The sequence below is a fragment of the Canis lupus genome, chromosome 37 (assembly GCF_011100685.1).
Source record: "Canis lupus familiaris isolate Mischka breed German Shepherd chromosome 37, alternate assembly UU_Cfam_GSD_1.0, whole genome shotgun sequence".
In the NCBI taxonomy this organism is placed as follows: domain Eukaryota; kingdom Metazoa; phylum Chordata; class Mammalia; order Carnivora; family Canidae; genus Canis; species Canis lupus.
The window spans coordinates 27,565,128-27,586,327 of NC_049258.1; the positions used below are offsets into that span (position 1 = coordinate 27,565,128).

Sequence of the window (21,200 nt, forward strand, 5' to 3'; positions counted from 1 at the left end):
AAGTCACTTGGTTATCAAGTGGTAGAAATAAGATGTGAATTTAGCCCTGTGTTATTTCAGAAGAGCTTGATCATGATGCTCTTGGGACAGTGCTAAGGGACCTGAAAACCTAAAGAATAGAGGGTATCTCTGCTGTTGGATCTGGATTCTTTTCTTCATGCATTGTAATAATCAGCGTACCCCTTCCCTTCCACGATCATTAGGCTAAGTCTTCAGAAGACTGGAGGAAAAGCTCATAGCGCTGAGCAAGACTGGAAGGTCTTGGCTATCGTGGGGGAAACATTTTCCCATTTTTAACTCAGGGTCATGATGAAAGACAAGCAAAGAAGTACAGATTGGGAGGTGAGTTGATGCCTCACTTCTTGCAGGCCTGAAGTAGCTGGTCATCTTAAATCCTTGAATAGCAACTGTGGTCTCTACCCTTTTGGATGGGACAGGGATCTAGGTATCCTGAACTTTATACTAGTGAGGCCCAGTCTCTAGGTAGAATAGTTCCTGTTGAATTATGGGACTTGCAGTATTCTTACCTCCTTTCTGGACTGATCTAAATGTTCAGGACTAGCATTGTAAAATAAGCACCTTTGCTATTTCCTTGTTGCTGGTTTCTCATTGCTCTTGTTTTTAAATGTGTTTCTCTTAGGATTATTTGAGGCCTGACAGGTGTTAGGCTCTTCAACATGCTGAATGAAACCGTCACACATACTCCATTAGCCGAGAAAGAAGCCACTCCGGTGGCAGAGAGCTGTGCAGTGGCCTCTGACAAATAGGCAGGAATTCAAGTGAGCCACCGCTCGCCTGCCACCTCTAATGTATTATTTCATACATCACTATTAAGTAAGCATGGCCGACCTGGAGCTCTCAGTTCCCGTCCTCTTCAAGCTGTTGGGGTTGCGGATGAGTTTGTCCAACATGTTGACAATCTGCCCGAATTTCGGCCTGTCACTTCTCTCCTTCTGCCAGCAGTCTAGCATCAGCTGATGGAGGGCGATGGGGCAGTCCATTGGAGGGGGGAGCCGATAGCCTTCCTCAATGGCTTTAATCACCTACCGAAGACAACAGAATGGTATGTTAAGCTTCCAGGGAAGCTGTTGCTAGAGCTCCACCCTCCTGACCGGCAAGTTCCCCATACATTAAGCTGCCAGCAAGCTTGAGCATGACAATGGCACCAATTTCTTCACAGAAGCCAAAGCTGGACCTGAGTATTGCTGGCAACAGGGCAGGGAAGCCAGCTGCTGCTACGCAGTGTTCTCGGATGGCAGGCCATGCCAACCTGAAATTCTAAAGTGAAGATGCATCAATGTTCCAAATAGTTAGAACATAATCAGATCAACAACATGGTGGTGTCCTGGGCCTTGGAGATAGTGTGGCAATGACCCTCCCCCTTCCGCTATCCAGCACCAGCTGAACCCTCTTGGCAAAAGAGACTCTAACCTAGTGTTAAAGCTCTTCCTTAAGAAATATTAGTAGTTGCGTCCAAAATGGAGGTCCCTTTGTATCATTTTAAGCCTGTGTTCTCTTTCTCAGACAGCTACAGAAGCCCACCTTCCAGACCTCCCAATCCAGAAGACAACACCTCTCTCTGAAACAGCACTCTCCTCAAACCCTCCAGATGCCCAACCATTTTTACTTTTGGAAGACCACGATACACCAATAGACCAATTCTGTATCTCATTCTCGGTCTCAGTTGGCTGTCAAATGACCCTCTTAAAAGATGTTAGTAAGTAGATTAAAAAAAAAAGTGTCAGCGAAGAAAATTTAAACAAACAAAACTCTTTTAGGGCATTCACATTTTGAAGGAGACCCTTACACATCTAAGGGAAGGAGTTATAATGGTGGATGCTAATTGTCTTACTGGCCAGAGTTCTCCCTGCTTAATAAGATAGAAGTAGTCCATTCAACAGTCTTTCTTCTCATTCTAATTTTTCTAATCTGTCTTTACAGGTATTATATTATTTTTCTTATTGGCTTTTTGCTAAGCCCCCCTTCTAAAGGGTGTGAAGCCCAGTAATGTAATATTGTATGACTCATGCCAAATTTGAGAGGAATTATTTCATAACTTCTTGGCTGTTCATCAGCATTATTTATAAGGATCCTATGAAACTCTGAATATACTTTTGTTTGTTTGGAGATTTTTTAAAGTTTTATTTGTTTTAGATCAGTTTGTTTTTTTTTCCTCTCCCTCTCTACCAAAATGGTAGCTGTGAGTCAAACAATGAAAGCTGTAGCCATCTCAATGCGTTGGGTTCACCCCACTGTGGGGTTTAGTCACTGTTAATTCGGTGGGGTTCAGCTTCTATGTATCAGTATGACTATTGTCTTTTTAGCCAGTACACAATTTAACAATCATCCTGTGACTTGTTAAGCCCTCTGATCCTTTTTCCCCATGTATCTCTGCCAACATCCTGTTGTATTAGTACTATTTACCACTCCTTCCAAAGTAGACTTCTATATGCTATCTTACTAAACATAATTCTATTTATTTTTAGCAATTACATTAAGTCATTTTGATCTTCTGACTTTCTTTTATCTTTCCAGGTGTATGGTGTTGACTCTAGACTTGATGAAAACATTTTACATTGAATTGATGAGAATGAGAGCAATATTGGGCTAATGCCAGGGTAACACAATTTGTTATAAACCCTCAGACTGCTTAATACTCTTTCATTAGCTCCCTCTCTGCTGCCAGCTTGGAAGATGGCTTGTGGGTTAACAAAGCATATTTTCTCAGTTTGCTGCTGAATGTTGGGGGGAGGGGGCTGAAGAGCAAAACAAACAAAAAACTTGGTAAGTTTGCCATATTTTCAATGGTTATTTTGATTCTATTCACCATATGCCAAATGAATTCTACTGATGAAAGTAATTCCCGAATTACATTTCCTATTGATCCCTGTTCTACACAGAACCCAACAGAGACAAATACATGTGAATGACAGATCAATATTATTTGTGGCAGAGAAATGGCTTCAGACGTTCTTCATGGATAAAGCCAGATAACTGAAAGTTTAAAGCAATAAAAATTGTTTTCATATTTTATAGAAACTGTCAAAACTACAGGTCTGAAAATATTTAGGGCACGAAAATGGACAGCACCTTTAGATCTTCTGCTTTTATGCGCATTTGGCCATGACTCTCAACTGAAATGAAGTTTAAGTAGTAAACCATTAAATGAGTAAATGTATTCATTACTTGCTCATGTAGGTTGTTTTTATCCTTCTGAAAGTCTCAAATCTGAAACTAAATGTTGCTGCAAGGTAGGACCTGGAAGATGTCTGTGGCACAATCACACCAATCAATAGATTACACACCACTCACTTCTATAGTTTCTTTCCAGCCTGCAATTACCTATCAGTTATGCCAACTGCTGGCTTTCTTCCTATCTGTGTGAACCTTTCTTTGTAACTTACAGATAACACAATGTCAACACTATCCTTACTCTTAATCTAGTTAGAGTCTTCTTTTTGCCCCACTAGACACGGAGTGCATTAGCTTCTCCATTGCTCTGAACAATCTTTTTTGATAAGGCAACCAGCAACCTTGAGTGCTCATTTAACGGTCAAGACTTTGCAACTTCCTGTTGGTCCAGGACAAGGCAGATGGACAGGGGGCATTCCACATCAGAGAGAATTTTGTCAGAGATCTTTTTCCAAACTATTGTTTTTATTGATGAATTGAATACCATGCCTCTGTAAACACTCTCTGCTAATATTTTACTTCACATGCATAACTAACAAGTGTTCTAGGAAGACCCCCTGGTCTAAGTTTTTTGTTTTTGTTTTCTTTCCTCTTTTGCACTGGAGATGTTTGTAATTAAATTCTATTACTCTGGAATCTTATTAGTGTCATTATTGAATGCTTTTCTGAAATTGCAGGCATTGTGGATACTCCCTTATGAAGTAGTCCAGATGGTACATTTAAAGGGATGTGCATAATTTACAAAGGGTCATTTAGTGAGGCTTTATTTTAGAGTCCTCAAGGGGCAAGCTCTAATTACAACTATGCCAGCTCTAAAATATTCACTAGTTTTCTTCCAATAAACCCTTGGAGTCAATTTTTTCACATATGAAATTTGTGTTTTTCCTATTTCCTTGTATTTTATTAAGATTCAAAGTTGAATTTTGTTTCAGCATGCATTTGGCATTAATCAAGTAAAATACTGTTCCTTATCACTGACCTATCCATCTATGCATCTACCTATAAATCTATCAAATCTGTCTTCCATACTATCCCATTTAGGTCATGTAAATTTGGGCCTTGAAATCCATGACCCAAATGTTTAACCAGATTACTACATGAGCTTATATTGAGAATCCTGAGTTTTGTGTATCATTTCCAGCTCAGCCCTCACTCCATCATACCATGATGCAATTGTCCCTGAATCTCAAGGCAAAGACACATATTTTAGAACATAAAGACTCACGTCTTGATTGGACATATCCCAATAGGGTCTCTCTCCATACGACATCACTTCCCACATAACGATTCCATAGCTCCATACATCACTCGCTGATGTGAATTTACGATAGGCAATTGCTTCTGGCGCGGTCCACCGGATAGGAATCTTGCCACCCTGTGAATATTCAAGCCATAAGTTATCCTCTAAGTACACCACTGATGTGCCATTTTAGTCACTGAATGTTGTTACTGTTTGCCAAGCAGGACAACAACATTCCTGAGATAGCTCTCCAAACAACAATAAGAGACTTGTTTATTTTAACTGGTCTTCTAGGTTGAGATACTTCTCCTCACATGTTTTCTTTTGTTATAGGGAAGTGAATAAGTAAACTGTTTAATTATTTTTAAAAAGTGTAGCTCTTATCTGAACTCTACTTCAGATGTAGAAGAAAGGGAATTTCAGTTTTTTCAAAATGCATATGTCATCATGGTATATCAATGGATGGATGTGCAGCTGATACTCATTTTGACTTCTTGTTGGAGTCTCTCAGTCAGCAGCCCAGAGGCAATATTTAATATTGTATCTGAAATCATGAACTAAGGAAGTTAAATATGAGCATTTCTATCCACCACACTGTGATCCTATTTTTATATAGCATGAGAAACATGTTTAACATGACTAGAAGATAATACATTACATAGGCTCTTAGAGGAAGCCAAATACCAGCTCTAGAGCTGTTATTGTCTGCAATAGAGTGAGGACACCTGCAAAAATGGCAAAGCAATTGAATATTACTCAGGAAAAGTTTAAAGTGCTGTTTTTGGGGGAAGGGGATGTTTTGTTTTTTTTGTGGGTTTGTCTAGGTTTTGGGAGGGCTTGGGAGGTTTGCTTTTTTTTTGTTTGTTTGTTTTGCTTTTGTTTTTGTTTTTGCCTCAACTGTGTATCGTTTGATTATGCTTATGTGAAAGTATTTTTAATCGAGTCTCAAATTTCTTAAGATTTCACCTGGGGAAATTAATTCAACTTGAATTCAGACTTTTAAGCTGTTCAAGAGAACATCATTTGAAAGTTCGCTTTACTAAGACTCCCACACAAGACAATAAATTGTACTAGAAATTACATTGAATCACTGAAGTTTACTCTGAAAACCCAGTGTGTTACACTTGTTCCATACAGAAGGCCACTTGTGCTGCCTTCTACCTTCCTTAATTATTTGGTTGAGGTTTTACGTATGTAAATGTATCATTCTAGAAGCCTCCTTTAACTTTCCTCTTTCCAAATACTGGAAAAAAATCAGCAATCTTTAGCATTCACAAAGATGCATTCTTTCCTAAGTGAACAGACTTGCAATTCAAAAGTGGATATACGGGTAAGAATCAAAACTAGAGCCAAAGAAACTGAACACTACTAGGAAAAATAAATAACCGACCAACCAACTAGCCAAACAAACAAACAAAAACAATGCTTAAGATTGCTAATGCAAAAAGAGCATCAAAGTAGAAAAATGCCTAGTAACTGTCTGCTTCCCATTGATTTCAGCAGTGCCAGCTCTAATGGCCAATAATTTTTATGATTCTGTTTATTCCATTAGTATCTTATATTCAGATTGTCTGGCTAAGATAGCCTAGCCATTAACTGTATACTGATAACTCTTAACAGTGCCCTAATCCAGCTTATCTACCACTAGTAAAATGAAGGTAATTAGATACTAAAAATTCTTGCACTGTGTAAATGTTTTATAAATCCTGTCTATACATTCTCAGATTCAGTAGCCAATCAACTAGAAACATTGATCTGTCATGTTTAAAATAAGGAAATTTTTTTAATAATAGAAAAGAACTAAAGGGAACATTTAAAACAGACAGGAAGGAGGGAAGGAGGGAAGAAAGGAAGGGAAAGAAGGAAAAATTAAGTGTGAAAAATGCAATAATAAGTAAAGCTCTAGTTTGCTGTTTTTAAAGTAGTCACATATATCTTGAGGCAGTTTCAAAATCCCTCAGAAACACGGCTTAAAAATGAATGCATGGAAATGAAGAGATTCTGAAGGATGAGTAAACTTAACGAAATCGCAAAGGGCTTAAACATCAAAATGAGAAAAGAGGAACAGTTTCATCAGAGTCAAAACCCAGAGGTCAGAAATCCTCCTTACCCTGGTGGTGTAAGCTGCTTCCGGATCATCCTCAAGCACTCGCGACATGCCAAAATCAGACACTTTGCAGACCAAGTTGCTATTGACCAGAATGTTCCGTGCAGCTAGATCTCGATGCACATAGCTCATATCAGATAAGTACTTCATCCCAGACCCGATGCCACGAAGCATGCCCACCAGCTGAATGACAGTAAATCTGCCATCATTCTTCTGCATAGGAAAGGAATGAGAAACAATCTCATTAGCATTAGGCCAAATTAATTTTCACCAAGCATTTATTACTTGATCTTTTTTGATATCTGTATCAAGTACGCAATGAAACTCAACATTATTTCCGGGCCTTTCTGATCAGAGTCACTAATTCTCTCTCTAGTAGAGTGCATCCTAGGAACTGAGTTTGCTTCCTGTGGTAGATGGAAATTATCCAACTGTAATGAATCTATGGCTCAAACAGCCCCACAATGCAAGAATAAATCTAATGCTACCTTCACTGAACATGGATTATTTAATAGCCTTTAAAAATCACATCATTCTCTATGTCTTCTCTTCTTCCCTTGCCCCATTAAAAAAGTCCATGAATACAACCAAACAGAATGGACACAAGGAGTCTGTTGGAGTTTTCTAAATACCAACATTCTTGGGTTTAATATAAAGTAGTCACGTACCCTGAGGAATGCATCCAAGGAGCCATTCTCCATGTACTCTGTTATGATCATTACTGGTTTACCTAGAGTTTTCAGAAAGAAAAACACAAACCCTTGATGAGCACTGCAGTTAATGAGATAAAAATGGGCTGTGCACAATTTTACTGCCAAGACACCTGTCTTGCACGATCTAATTTAATTAAAACAAGCCAAGCTTATGCCTCAGCTGTGGGGAGCTAGGAATGAAATATTAAAAGGACGAGTAGGTTTAAATTCCATCTGGAAGGTTAACCCTTTGGGTGGCTTGTTGACAAGGTCTTTAGCTAAAGTGGCCTCCGGTATCCAGGGAGCACATGAACGGATAATTGCTCTCTCAAGCAAAAGGGGAAGAAGATAAATGGGCCGGCCTGTTTAAAGGCGAAAAAAATCTTTAGGATAATTAATTTATTTTGTTCCCAGAAGAGCCACTTGTGTGATGCTAAAGGAATCAATGGACAGAGAAACTTTTTTACTTATTTAGAGAAACTCAAGTTTCTGGGAGCAGTAACTACATCAAATACTTCATTACTCAGGCACATCTTAAAGCTGGAGCATGTACAATATTAACTCCCCCCACCCCCACCTCCACCGCTCCCCCACCCGCCTGCCTTGCTCAGGTCAGAAGCTATATCCTTTCTTTTCCCTTTCTTATCTACTAAAACAAAAACAAAAACAAAAACAAAAATCCACTTCATTTCCTCCCTTAAGCTGATAGCCTCAGCAACAACAAAAAATAAAAATCAGAGAAAAAGGTTCAGCAAATTATTTCATCTGAGACAGCAAGTTAATTCAGTACTAGAATATCCTTGCTCCCCCTCATTATCCCCCCACCCCTACAAAAAGAACAAAATTATTTTAAGGTTTGGTAGTAAGTTGGGGGGAAACAATACTCTCATTCCACTCTAGTTTTCTTTCTGAGGAACTTTGGAAATATGAACCATTCTTTAGTTTCTTAATTGCTGGCAATGGGCTCAAGTTCTGAAATTCCTTCTTTCTAAATGGTATTTGCAGGAGGGTGGGGTAGGGGAGCATAAATGCTCCATATTTTACTAAAGGATGGGTTAAAGCTGAGAGGAACATTCCCTGGGAGGAAAAGAAAATGCTACTTTGATGAATCAAAAATATTCACTTTCATCGATGTACTTGTGGACGGTTTGGATTTAGACATTCAGTTTAAGGGGAAAACAGACTGGGATGTCACTGCTGAAAAGTTTCCTCAATTATTCTAAACTAATACCTTTCCCACCCAGAATAGATTCTGTTCTGAAAGGCCTTCATTTCAGAGGCAAAAATTAGGAAGAACAGAAGTTTTTCATTTCAAAGCAGTCCAAGTTACTATTTTTTTTTCATCGTGTTTTTGGTGTCATGTCTAAGAAAGCTTTCCAAGGTAAAACTTTTGGATGAAGAAACAATACCATGGAGACTTCATTTTCAGTGATGAATGAAAGCTGGCAGACGAACCGGAAAGTGTGGTGTAATCAAAGGATGAACAAAACCCACTTCCGGTCTCTCCCCTGGGCTGGAGGGAGTGGTCTCTGGACACCTTTTCTGTCCTCCCTCAATATAACACATACGAAGGCCTTAGTTTTAGACTCCTTGACCCTCTACATCTGTGGCCACAGACAGAACCAGTGCATCTAAGTGAGTTTTAATGAACCCGCCTCAATCAAAAGATACTTTGTCAACTAATGAGAAAAGGTTGACTCTCTTGCATTAACACCCACTCCAATTTCACCAGGATCTCTCTGGAAGGGTAGACAAGAGAGTGGAAGACCCAAAAGAAGAGGATGGGGGTGGGGGGAGCTAGTGGAACCTATAGTCTCGTCAATTTAAAAAGTCACTCAAGTAACTGCCTGTAATGAATTCACACGCTTCGACGTCAACTTTGCACCCTTACACCTCCCTCCTCTAAAGGTTGGCACCATCTTTGCAATTTTTCTGCATTCCTTCTTCAGTTTATTAAAAGTATCCATTTGTCAGAATCTTTATGAGCTCTCCAAGAGAAATAAAGATGAATGTCTCCGTAAGCAGAGGGGCTTATAAAATGGATCTCAGCTGGGCTCGGGGATGGATGTGGCTCCTCCCCTGCAACAGGCAGGGATGTGGTGGGGGAGAGGCCAGGGTTGGGGCCGGGGACAACTCCTCGGGTGGAAATTTTAAATCATTTTAATTCAGTGACAACTGCATTATGCAAATGCATCCAGTCGTTTATAACAGTTACAGCTGTAATAGCTACGGGTTTTAGAGGCGCGGTGGGACTTTAATACAAAGATCCCCTGTTTCTTCTCTCTTCTGCAGAGGTGCTATGAAAATCACTGTCTGCAGCAGGAAAAACACCCCAAGCTGAACAGAGTCTCCTTTTGAGAGAATGGACCTGCAGAAGTATTTAAACAGAATGTTATCTTTCAATTAAAGTAGTGGAGGGCTCTGGGCAGCCCCAAAGGCCACGGGCAACAGAAAAATATCCTGTCTGTAAAACTAATCTTAAAAAGCAAATAGAGCTATTCTATGCTAATTATAGCCTTCGCTTTAGGTGGAAAATTATATACCCTTAGGTAGGAACCAAGGTTCCGTTTCTGAAGGATTCTGATGATGGGGAAAGGAGTCCTTCTTGAGACGTAAATAATAGCCGTTAACACTTAGGGAAGTTTTCTGTTGTTGTTGTTTAAATTTGCCAAGCGTTATGCTAAATACAGGAAATATTTCATCCAAAATAACCTGAGGCAAGTTCTATTTTTCTGTGGTATAGGTGAGTAAACCACCAGCTTGAGCCACTAACTAGGCAAGACCACAGGTGCTGTACTAGCAGAAGCACCCACAGAAGCACCCACAGGCTAAGGGCTCTGGTCTTGGGGCTGAAGGGTCTCTAAGTCTGCTCTAAGTCTGGACCTGCAGCTTTGATTTACCTTCCTACTCTTTAGAGATGCGAACTCACTGGGCCCCACCCCACCTGCTAAATCAAACCTGAGGATGTAGTCCAGGAAGCTGGTTTAACACATTTTCCAGAATTCTGACCTATGTTTGAGGACCTCTGAATGAGTGTACACTTTCTCTCACGTTTCAGTAACCTTATTTTCTCTTCTTAAAGATCACGGACTCTTGTGTCTCATTTCCTGCTCTGCCCCAGACCTTATGTTCAAAGTTTACTTTTTTTTTTTTTTTAGATTTAATTTATTTATTTCATGAGAGACACACAGACAGAGGCAGAGATGCAGGCAGAGGGAGAAGCAGGCTCCCTGCGAGGAGCCCGATGCGGGACTCGATCCCAGGACCCCGGGATCACACCCTGGGCCGAAGGTAGATGATGCTCAACCACTGAGCCACCCAGGTGCCCCCTTTGCTCCCCACTGCCCCCTTCCACCCACTCTGTGCATGTTGAGTGAGGATGCTTGTCACAGGCACCTTGAATCAAGTGAGAGGAACCTTGGCCTTTCTGGAGACATGGCCCAGGGGCTTACAAGATCTTGACTTGTAGTCAAGTAGTAGGTATTGCCACTCCTGGAACAGAGCCACGTTCAATAGCAATCACTTTAGCTGAACTGTCCATGTGGTGCCTTATAAATTGGTCTTAGCCAGCCTTACAGATGTATTCAGGGTTTGCTTCACAAAATGCATCTGTTGAGCTGTGTCGTATTTTAACTGAAGCGTGGTTCACAGGCTTGGCGAATGCTAATAGGCTAAAAAAAGGGAAGGTTCATCCAGGTGTTACTGTAAATAGGTGCTGAACAGCAACAGCCATAAATCAGTCCGAGCAGACAAGCAAATCCCCCAATATAATAAAGATTTCCAAGATTCACTCCCTGCATCTGGAACTGAAGCTTCGAGCACAAGGTGTGGCGAGGTTTTGTTGTGTTTTATATGAAAAGTACTTAAATTTTATTTTGCTTACCATCTGCTTGCGCCTACTCTGTGACAATCAGTTTGGTCTAGCGGAGGTTTGAAAGATGGCGAGGCATACCAAAAATCTGCAATATTAATTTCCCTAAAATCTCACGCAAGCTGCCTTGGAAATAGGGAATCAGCCTAAACCGTAGACCCATTGAGAGCTGACTACAAGATTAATGACTTGTCCTGCACTGATTTCCTCCTATTAGCAATCAGTGGGTCTGCTCCATCTGTCATTTCCCTGGAAAGAAAATGTGTGTTTAATTTGCCAGTAACTTCTAAGTTGGCTTTGCAAAGGGAGCGACCCACATACATTTGGTGACAACGCCTTCCAAGTGAATTATGTTCGGGTGGTCAAACTGTCCCATGATGCTGGCCTCACTCAGGAAGTCTCTCCTCTGTTTGTCTGTATAACCAGCTTTCAGTGTCTTGATGGCTACACAGATCTCTCTCTTGCCAGGCACTTTGAGACGCCCGCTGCATACTTCGCCAAATTCACCTTTGAGAGAGAAAATGAATCAACTATGGTCCAGAAACACATTCAAGATGAAAGAGTAATAGCTAACATTTGTTGAGTACGTCTTACATGCTGGGCCCTGTGCTAATGTTTTACATAGATCAAGGAAATTTAATGTACACAGATATTTACATATATACATGTATATGCAACAACATTCATACATATTTGTATAATCCGCATAGGTATATTTAGCATCTACAAAGAAAATAGGCTAATTATTCAGGAGACACTCAGACACTTACCAACTCCTATGACTTTTTCAATCTTAATGCAGGAGGCGTCGATTTCTTTGGCAAATTCTCGAACTGCTTGGTTGGGATCTTCATATGTAAAGGGATCCACATAAGTTCTAACACCTAAGTAATACACATGCGATAGGATGGCTGAACACTTCTCAATAACCACTAATAAACTTCAGTTGTCCGGGTCTAAAAATACTTAGTACAGAAAGTGTTCTTAGCATGACAAAAACGCTTAGCATAGACATACGAAAATGTTTAAATACTTGCTCTGGTTTTCATTAGTGGGTAAACAAAGAATTGTTAGCTACTTAAGAGGCTACAGCTCTACTGACTTCCTGGAATGTCTTCACACTTCAAGGATGAAATTTGAAAAACAACCCATCCAATGGAGGAAAAGAGAGTTTGTGCAAGAAAATTTGGAATGTTTCGCTGAACACTATTGTCCAGATCAGTTGCTCATGTCCTACCCACCAGCTCAAGCTATCCCTTCTTAGGGAAGACAACTGGAACTTTCTTTCTCAATTAGCAATGTCTACAGGGTGCCCCCTTTTGCCCAATATCTGGACCGATTAATCATGTGACCAATAATTAACAAGTGAAGATTAAAGCTAGGTTAAAACAGATCAGAGAGATAACACCAGCTAGCTGATTTGAGAATTAATCGGACCTCTGCTTTTATTCTGCTTTATAAAGAAGGTGCTATTACTAAAGACATTGACGTTCATCTGGAAGCTTCAGCTGGAGAAAATGTTGTTGCCTCATTGTGAATGGTTTGAATACCAGGAAGTGTAAATTCAGCCAAACCCTACAGTCAACTTGCAGCCTAAATCCAGAATGTGAGCACTGAGCCCAGAGATGTCTGGGACGAGGAGCATTAGTAATTATTGGTAATGCTCCTTTCCCTGCCAGAGCTCCTCGGACTTTGGAGCACAGATTGGGCATGCCCTTGATTTTCCAGAACTGTCAGTTTTGTCCTCATTCAAAAAAAAATAAATAATTAATTAATTAAAAAAAAAACCCATATACTACATGCAAATCTTAAAAATATGTTCCTGGAAAGAAAACAAGGTGAATAAATAGAAGGTTGTCAGATATCCCACATCCTTTATCACTTTATACGCTGTAGCCAAGAAACTCTCAAGATGATTCTTCCTACCCATGGTCTCTGTCTTCCTTTTTTTTCCCTGTGCTGTCCAATAGTGTAGCTATTATATGAGTTGCTATTTAAATGTAAATTAGTTAAAATTAAATAAATTTAAAATTCACTTTCTTATTCACACTTGCTACTTTTCATATACTCAGAAGTGCATGTGGCTCTTGGCTGCTGTACTGGATATACAGACAGAGAACACCACCATCTCAGGAAGTTCTATATTGTGCTCCAGGAGAGTCATCAACCTTGTCCATTTAAGAGTCTTCTATCTTGCTCACTTCGTTCCAAGGCCAGTTCCTCAAATTTATTCTTCGACCCCCAAATAACCAAAGTACATTAAAGAAATATTAGTAGCCCTGAAAGCCATAGCAAATATTTTGGGGGATGGGGCAAGTTCCTTGAACTTCTTTCCCCCCCCCTTCCAAATTTTATCTTATAACATGAGAAAAATTGTGACCTGTTAAGTCTCACCACCCAGCTACAAAAATGAGCCAGCAAGACCGATGATTTTTCAGGGTGGAGAATAAAGTAAGGAAAAAGAAAAATCTAAAGGAGTTTCCCCAACCCCCGTCTTTAATCTCACTTGAAACAATCCCAAATCACTTATGTCGGTTGGATACCCTGAAGTTCATTATTTAGATAATTCTGTGAAAGGACTATAATATTAATAGCCCATATGAATCTAATTTAGGCATTTCTAAACTAAAAACATGAGACATGCTCTAAAAATAAAATTATTTTTAATCCAATTTCTGTACCTTGATTCAAATGTTTCTCTTCATCTGCTTCTTGTTTAGCTTTACTGTATTTACTCCGTCTATTAGAAAGAAGAAAAAAAAAACAACCCCCACAATTATTTTCAAAAGTTATATGCCATTAGTCCTTTGCTACCATGCTATAAGTCGGGCAAATTTACTGTGTACATTTCACAGATAAGTAAAACTGAGGTTTATGGAAGCAAAATAATAAGGTGAATAACTGTCACTTTGGTGGTGAATAATGGTTTCAAGCACAAGCAGTCAGAACCCAGAGTCTCTGTTCTTAACCACAATACCAAATTGAAGTGACAGAGCAAATATTTTATAATATAATTTCAAATCTCTAGAATAAATTTATCTTACTGAAGACAGATTATAAGTTTCTTGGCTAGTTTCCCCATGCATACTCTGAATTAAAATTAGTTTCCATGGGAAAATTCTACAGAAATCAAGTGGCAATAATCTTCACTACATGTTAGGTAACAGTAAGTCCTGTTGCTATAACCACAATAACCACGACCACAAAAGACTCATTATCATATTATATGATATTCTTAAAACAATAGTTTTTGTGGTTATTGGTTTCAGCTGCTGCTTACAAACTCCTAAATTATTAATGAAAATTTAAAAGGTAAATATTTGCTTTTTACTGGATTACATTCCTTAAGTGTTTGTAGAAAACGTGCAGGAGTAAAAACGGGAAGTTTCCATTTGTAGCTGAATTATCTTTCCAAAGAGATGGGGTATGGTCTTATAATTGGAATTCTGTTTTAAATGTCCTAAAGACATGAGATTGTGGGGGTGGGGGAGCTGGATGGCTCAGTTGGTTGAGCACCTGACTCTTGATTTTGGCTCAGGTTATGATCTCAGGGTTGGGGGATCAAGCCCCACATGGGGTCCTGTGCTAGGCCTGGAGTCTGCTGAAGATTTCCGCTCTGCCTCTCCCTCTGCCCCCCATTCCCCACCCCCGCCACCCCTAACGCTCACACTATCTCTAAAATAAAAAAAATTAAAAAAAAAGAAGAAAGAAATGAGATTTGAGTGTTATAAAAGTCCTGGAAATCAGAAATCTTGAATATATATCAATCTTAAATGAATAATTTTGATACATTATATGTGTATGCATGTGTCTATATATACATGTAAATGTGTTTGTCACACGAATCGAAAAATCAACTCAGTTGGTATGACAACTTTCTACGGTTTGGGAAGATGAGGCCAAGTAAGTGGATAAAACGTGTATATTTATGTTTCTGTCCACGATGTAAAGTCCACCTTGGAGTTCCTCTCATGTTTTCTAGGAGTTTCACAGGCCAGGTGGGTCGAGACTCTTGTAGATGAGGAATCTAACAGATGACCTGCAGGCCACAGAGCATCTCAACAGTGTGGCCCCGTCAGAGTCTAGAAACCTGACCCCCTGATCTCTGAACAAGCAGAAAAGGATGGGATGATGGCAGAGAAGAGACCACAGCAGAGAAGCCCATGTGGCCCTTGAGGTGACCAGACAGGAGCCCCAGCGCCATCCCCACATCCCCACATCCGCTCCAGATCCTCTGCCAGGGGGAAGCCGGCGGATGTCCCTCCCTGGGCACTTCCCCTGCAAATAATAGTATCTTGCACTTTCCCACTGCATTTAGCTTTCCAAGGTGCTCGGACACAGCATCATCCCCTCCGCAGACTGTTTACAAAGCAGGAATCAGAGACTCAGTCACTCCAGTGAAACCACCAAGTGTGTGGAATCCAGTCCCAAACGATAGCTTGCGTTTGTACTTTGCTTTTAACTTTTTACAGAGCCATCATGTCTATTATTTTTTTAAGGATTTTATTTATTTATTCATGAGAGACACAGAGAGGCAGAGACACAGGCAGAGGGAGAAGCAGGCTCCATGCAGGGAGCCTGACGTGGGACTCGGTCCCGGGTCTCTAGGATCACACCCTGGGCCGAAGGCAGGCGCTAAACCGCTGAGCCACGGGGGCTGCCCTCATGTCTATTATTTAATTGCATCTTTGCAGCAAGCCCATGGAAGCAGCCAGGCGGACAGACCCACACTCAGTTCCACGGTACAGGTGAGGGGGGCGCGTGTGGGAGGCAAGCGGTTCCCCCCCACCCCCCCACGACCCTCGCAGCAAGGACGGGAGTGCAGCTGCCCAATCTGCTCACGGTCTCACCTGCTTCTCCTACTACAGAGGAACTCACATCAAGATCTCGGGTGAGAGTTATTATAATACTACATTTTATTATCAGTAAATCCACTTAAACTGGGTTCCGCTGCTTTCAGAATCCGCTGCTTCATGAAAGAAGCGGAACACGGTGAAATGTCCTGAAACCCAACGTTTGCCGTGAAAGATGGAGCCCCCTCCGCCCCTCCCCGCCCCCTTCCCCTCCTAAAGGAAATATAAGAGTGTAAGGTCAGGAACTATGAAAACAAGATTTTATGTCGGGGAAACGCGTGGCTCGGTCCCAGGGGTGTGATAGGGTCCTGCCAGCCTGAGCGATTGTATCTTATCAGAGCTCCTAAAAGCATTATCTAAAATTACAAGTATATCTCTTGAACCACTTTAGATCGCCAATACTGATTTGAATGTCTTTCCTTTAGAGAAGCAAAACAAGGCGCAGAGCTTTGGTACCAACCCTGAAATGCCAGGGAGTTTGTCAAAAACCCTGTAACGGGCCTCCCGCTGCCCAGGAGGGCAGTTATCTGTTTTACATCAAACACATGCATTAAATACGTGCAGAGCCAGAGGAAATGCAAAGTGGCAGGGATCATTAATTATAAGGCCGACACGCCCATCCCCTCCTCTGACTCCTAAACCCAGTAGGAGGAATTAAAGCCGAGGCCAAGGTGTATTTTTAAAGAAACTCCTTGACTTGCAGTGTTACTTGGGGTGGGGGGAGGGGGAACACCCTCCGGGAGCACAGAAGATGCTGGAAAAGAAGTACCAGGACTCACTGGGTTAATGGTAGCCTGTTCGCTTTTCTGGAATACCGTGGAAGCTCAAATGCCTAAGTCGGGGCTCTACCTTTGTCACCTGATGACCCTTTCTGCTTGGCTTCGGGGAGGGGGCGGGGAGGAGGACACTGTGTCCCTCATTGTTCCAAGAAAGAAAGCCCATTGAGGTTGGTCGGCCAGGCTGGAGGGAACCACGACAGCCCAAAGAAGTGCTAACCTCTAAATTGACATCCCAGGCGGGGATCACCTGAATGGCAGAAAGAAAGCTTTGTGAAAGGTTTTCTAATTACCGGGACGGGGGAGCTGATTAAACCTGGGCGGGAGGGCAGTGGTTGGCAGGGGAGGCTCCCGGAGGAGGCACGGGGGAGGCACGCAGGGGCCCTCCCCTCCGCAGGTGGGGCTGCGACGTGGGGGCCCAGGCCTCCCCCCGCCCCGGCCCGGGTCACAGGGGGGCAGAACCCGGGTATTAGAGGCATTGTGGGGACCAGCGTGAGCCCCCAGCGCGGCCCTCCCCTGCCCTGCGTCCTTCTGGCCCCCGACTGTTCAATAAAACAAACAAAACCCCGGCAGGGCAGGGGGCCCCAGCGCAAACCCCGCTTTTATTAAAATACTAACTTCCCTGATCAAGTGGACGGGTTTGATTGATGTGGTTCACTGTTCCAAAACTAATTAGCAAAAGGTAAGTAATTTATGCAGCTAAAGTGCAGATTAAAGAAGATAAAGCAACGTAATAACTAGCACGGCTCCAGGAGGACCCTTTCCAGCGTTTAATGGCATCACCCGTGAAGATTCATAGAAGCCATCCTTCTTTTCCCCTTCCTTAAGCTGTCATTGTCCTCGCACCAAATGATGTCTGAATGTTCTTCGCGAGCAACATTTTGAAATGGTCGGAATTGAACCGCACGATCGCGCGCAAGTTGTCTCAAAATGTTCCCGCAGCACCATCTGCCCCCTAATTGTATGAATTTACATGACTTCATCAGAGCCAATTTAGGCTACCATTTGAGTGTATTCATTCTTATGTGATCATAATATTCCAATTAGGACACCCGGGAAGATGGATACAGACGGAATAGTCCCTGTTGGCGTGTCACGTGGACACTTAGCTCCCAAGTGGAAAATCTGAGCCTTCGGATGAAGACAAAACCAACTCACGACGTCGGACCTTAGAGTGTGCCTGGGGCTTGCACAGGAGTTCACGTCTCAGCAATGCCACGAGTGGCACGGGGGACCCCCCTGAAGTGTTAGTCTGCTGGGGCTGGCAGGGTGAGCTTTCGACACAGGTCAGTTTTTCAGTTCGGAAGACACGAACATCGATCGGAAGTCAGGAAAGATGGACTTTGGAACTCGTCAGGCAACTAGCTGTGAGAACTTGGTTGAGGTCATTGGTTAACCTGCCCTCCAGGTTCCTGGTATGGAAGGTCCCCGTGTTAGAAAGAGGTAGGTTCCTAAACCCGGGCCATTTGTGCACTTCTTCACAAATTTTACCATCTCCTTTTTCTTTTCCCTTAAAAATCAAGTCACTTCTTTTTTTTTTTTTTTTTTTATTCCTAGTGAAATGGGCACATCTACCCTAACATAAACGGATGTAACAAAAACCCAGTAGCACCAGCAATCATTAGAAGGTCAGTATACAAGCCTCCATGCCTGGTTATCAGAAAATACTTGCCTCCGATCACCAAACTGTCCTTTCGAAATGAGAGACTCATCTTATATTCTAGTCCTTTCTCAAAAGTTGTCCTTACACAATAAAATAGTATTGAGGGAAGACACACTGGCCTCAAGGAACCCGGATTAACAATATTTGGGACATCCTGACGAAATCACTTATAAAGGGGCGGAGGGTCAGGTAAACACAACATGTTCAATCATTAGTCCCGGATGTTATGACCTTATCATTGCATTTTATGATGCCTATCGTTAACAGTACTTTCAAAAATCACTTTAGAAAGCAGTAAAGTGGTTACACTACAGAGACCACAAGTAAATACCTAGGAACATGGAGCCACGGTACCATGCTGCTGAGAGAATGTACATACGTAATTTGGGATAAATTTTCTAGCATCACTAGATACACGGAGCGCAGTACCTGAACAACCCAACAGCAAGTACAATTCTGTGCTCTGAAAGCTGAAATACTTGAATTCTAATTCAAGGGATGAAGAGCACACTGGTTTTAGACACTTGTTCGAAAAAAAAAAAAAAAAAGCAAGTGGATTTGCTTACAACAACGTGGGTGGTAAAAACATACAATAGGTCTTAAGTCAACTTACTTTGATTTTCATTTTAAATATATAAATAAAATTTATAAATGGGGGGGGTTGGATTCTTTCATCGAGATCCCTAAATATTTACTCATCCAAGTGGGCCGAAAGGAAAAAGTAGATCTTCTCATTGAAAAAAATGGATATTACCTTGCCTTGCCTACAGCTCAGGCTTTTCAGTATAAAGATATAATGAAATAAATGCAACAATTGTTATCAAAAAAAAAAAAATAGCAAGATACCAGCTGTGAGCCTGAGGCCATTTCCTCTTTCTTAAACGACAAATTAGCACCAGACAGATTTTTCTTTGAGGTAATCAGGAGGGTTGAAACTTTTCTCACAGTGTGGGTCCTTGGCCTCTACTCCTGAAAAAAAATCTCACATGCCATCACCTGGTGGGACTCAGTTGGAGGAGAATCACCTTATAAGGGATCCCTTTGTCTAGCATGGACTCTGCCATCAACCTTCTGTGGCTCCAAAGAGTGACAAGCAGCCCTATCATTTTCTGGGCCAGGGTGTTCCATTTGTTGCCTTCCCAGAAGGCTGGCAAGATTATTTGGGGGCGCCATTTACCACCTTTCATTTGTACTCGCACTAAAAGCATGGATCAGACTTTTGTCCGCACTCCGTCTCCTCGCTCTTCACCTGTTCTTGTCTCATTTAAACATCTGTAGTCCAATGTGACAGAGCACACAGCCTGTGTGCAGAGAAGAATCAGCTGAGTGCGCATCGGCCGCAGCAAACCCTGTCAGCTACCTGGCTCCAGGCAGCCTTTCCCGTGACAGCTTTATGGCCCACACTAAAGAAGAATCAATAGCAGGGCAAGGGGTTGACATTTCATTTTCTAAAAAGTGATCCATTGAGGACCAATCACCAAGCAGTGTTTATCAGCCTTGGGAAGTGACATTTTTTTTTTAATGGGGGAGAAGGGACAAGAATCATCGCTGGGTAACTCGACAGGCTCAATTCTCTAAGGTAGGGACTCATAATTGGAAATCCAATGAATCCTCCTCTATCAATCCTCCCTTAAAGAATAAAGTGATCAATAAAAGCAGAAAGAAAATTAAGTCATCAAGTGTGCAATTCTATTTTCTATAGCTTCAAGCTTTTAATAAGCTCATCTGCCTGCATTATATTTTCTTGCATTTTTCCTTTCTTTTTGTCAAAGCAGAACACCTGAAAGAAACTTATCATGAGGTGACTTGTTCCTAATTATTCTGGTTTCACTGGTATATTTAAGGTACCTTGGGGGTGGGGGGAAGGCAACCCTTAAGAGAAGTTGGACCAGTAGACAAAGCTTCCCATCAACATCAAAGAGAAGGTGGAGATACAGATAAGATCCACTTTCTCCAAAGGCGTGCTCTCTCAAATGGTTCTGAACGTCACGTGGTGCTGGATTCTAAGCAAGGATTATTCTGATGTGGAGGCAATTAAGAATTTTCTTTTCTAATAAAATTTTATTGATACACACTGTAGAATTTTAAGACACAGAAATATGTAATAATGAAAACAAAAGCCCTTCTAATTTCCACAAATTCCCCCAACCCACTCCTCCCCTCTGCTATCGGATGGATATATTATTGCGTCCAGTTTCCATGTTTGTGTGTCCAGCACATATATACACAAAACTAAAAGACAATGAACAAGAGAGAGGCGCGTCTTGACTGATTTCCAAAATCAAATGCCAGAAAAGGAAAGAATACTTGAAATTCCATTTGTGTTTGGGCCAAATTGGAGTTTCCAAAGGCTGAGCTACATTAATATATAGGGTGCAGTGGGCATGTCTGTGTAAGGTCTACACGTGCAGTCCAGCAAAGGGATAATAAGTATTTGTGGTGGATTTTACTTCTTCAGGAGGGAACTCACTGCTCTAATCAAACACACAGCTACAGACTTTGCACCAAAAAGAACAAACACAATGACAAATGTAGGTGGTGCCTGCACGCACCAAGTTCTTGTTCCACACTGCACTAGATTGATTGATTTCTGTAATACCAGGACATTTTGGAGTGTGGGAGTAGAGGCATGATATTAATAGATACATGAGGCAGCTGAGACCATCCAGGCAACTTAGGATATACAGTCATCACCCTAAATGAGAACGTACCACAGAGTGAGGAAAAAGGATGATGGTTTGTTTGCTCAGGCCAGTGGCAATAGCCAGAGGCCTTGTTGTGACATCAGTGAGATCACCTACAGGAG

The 21,200-nt window shown here is 41.5% G+C and overlaps 1 protein-coding gene across 2 annotated transcripts in view; it reads right to left on the reverse strand.

Moving 5' to 3' along the window:
* Positions 1–21,200, reverse strand: part of EPHA4 (EPH receptor A4) — a 142,988-nt gene that overhangs the window by 10,068 nt on the left and 111,720 nt on the right. For both annotated transcript variants that reach the window (XM_038585867.1, XM_038585866.1), the window contains exons 9-15: positions 13,784–13,842; positions 11,873–11,986; positions 11,424–11,609; positions 7,208–7,269; positions 6,543–6,752; positions 4,418–4,567; positions 850–1,043 (exon numbers count right to left, since the gene is read on the reverse strand). In XM_038585867.1, coding sequence (XP_038441795.1) covers positions 850–1,043; positions 4,418–4,567; positions 6,543–6,752; positions 7,208–7,269; positions 11,424–11,609; positions 11,873–11,986; positions 13,784–13,842 — 975 coding nt within the window. The remainder of the gene's footprint in view (positions 1–849; positions 1,044–4,417; positions 4,568–6,542; positions 6,753–7,207; positions 7,270–11,423; positions 11,610–11,872; positions 11,987–13,783; positions 13,843–21,200) is intronic.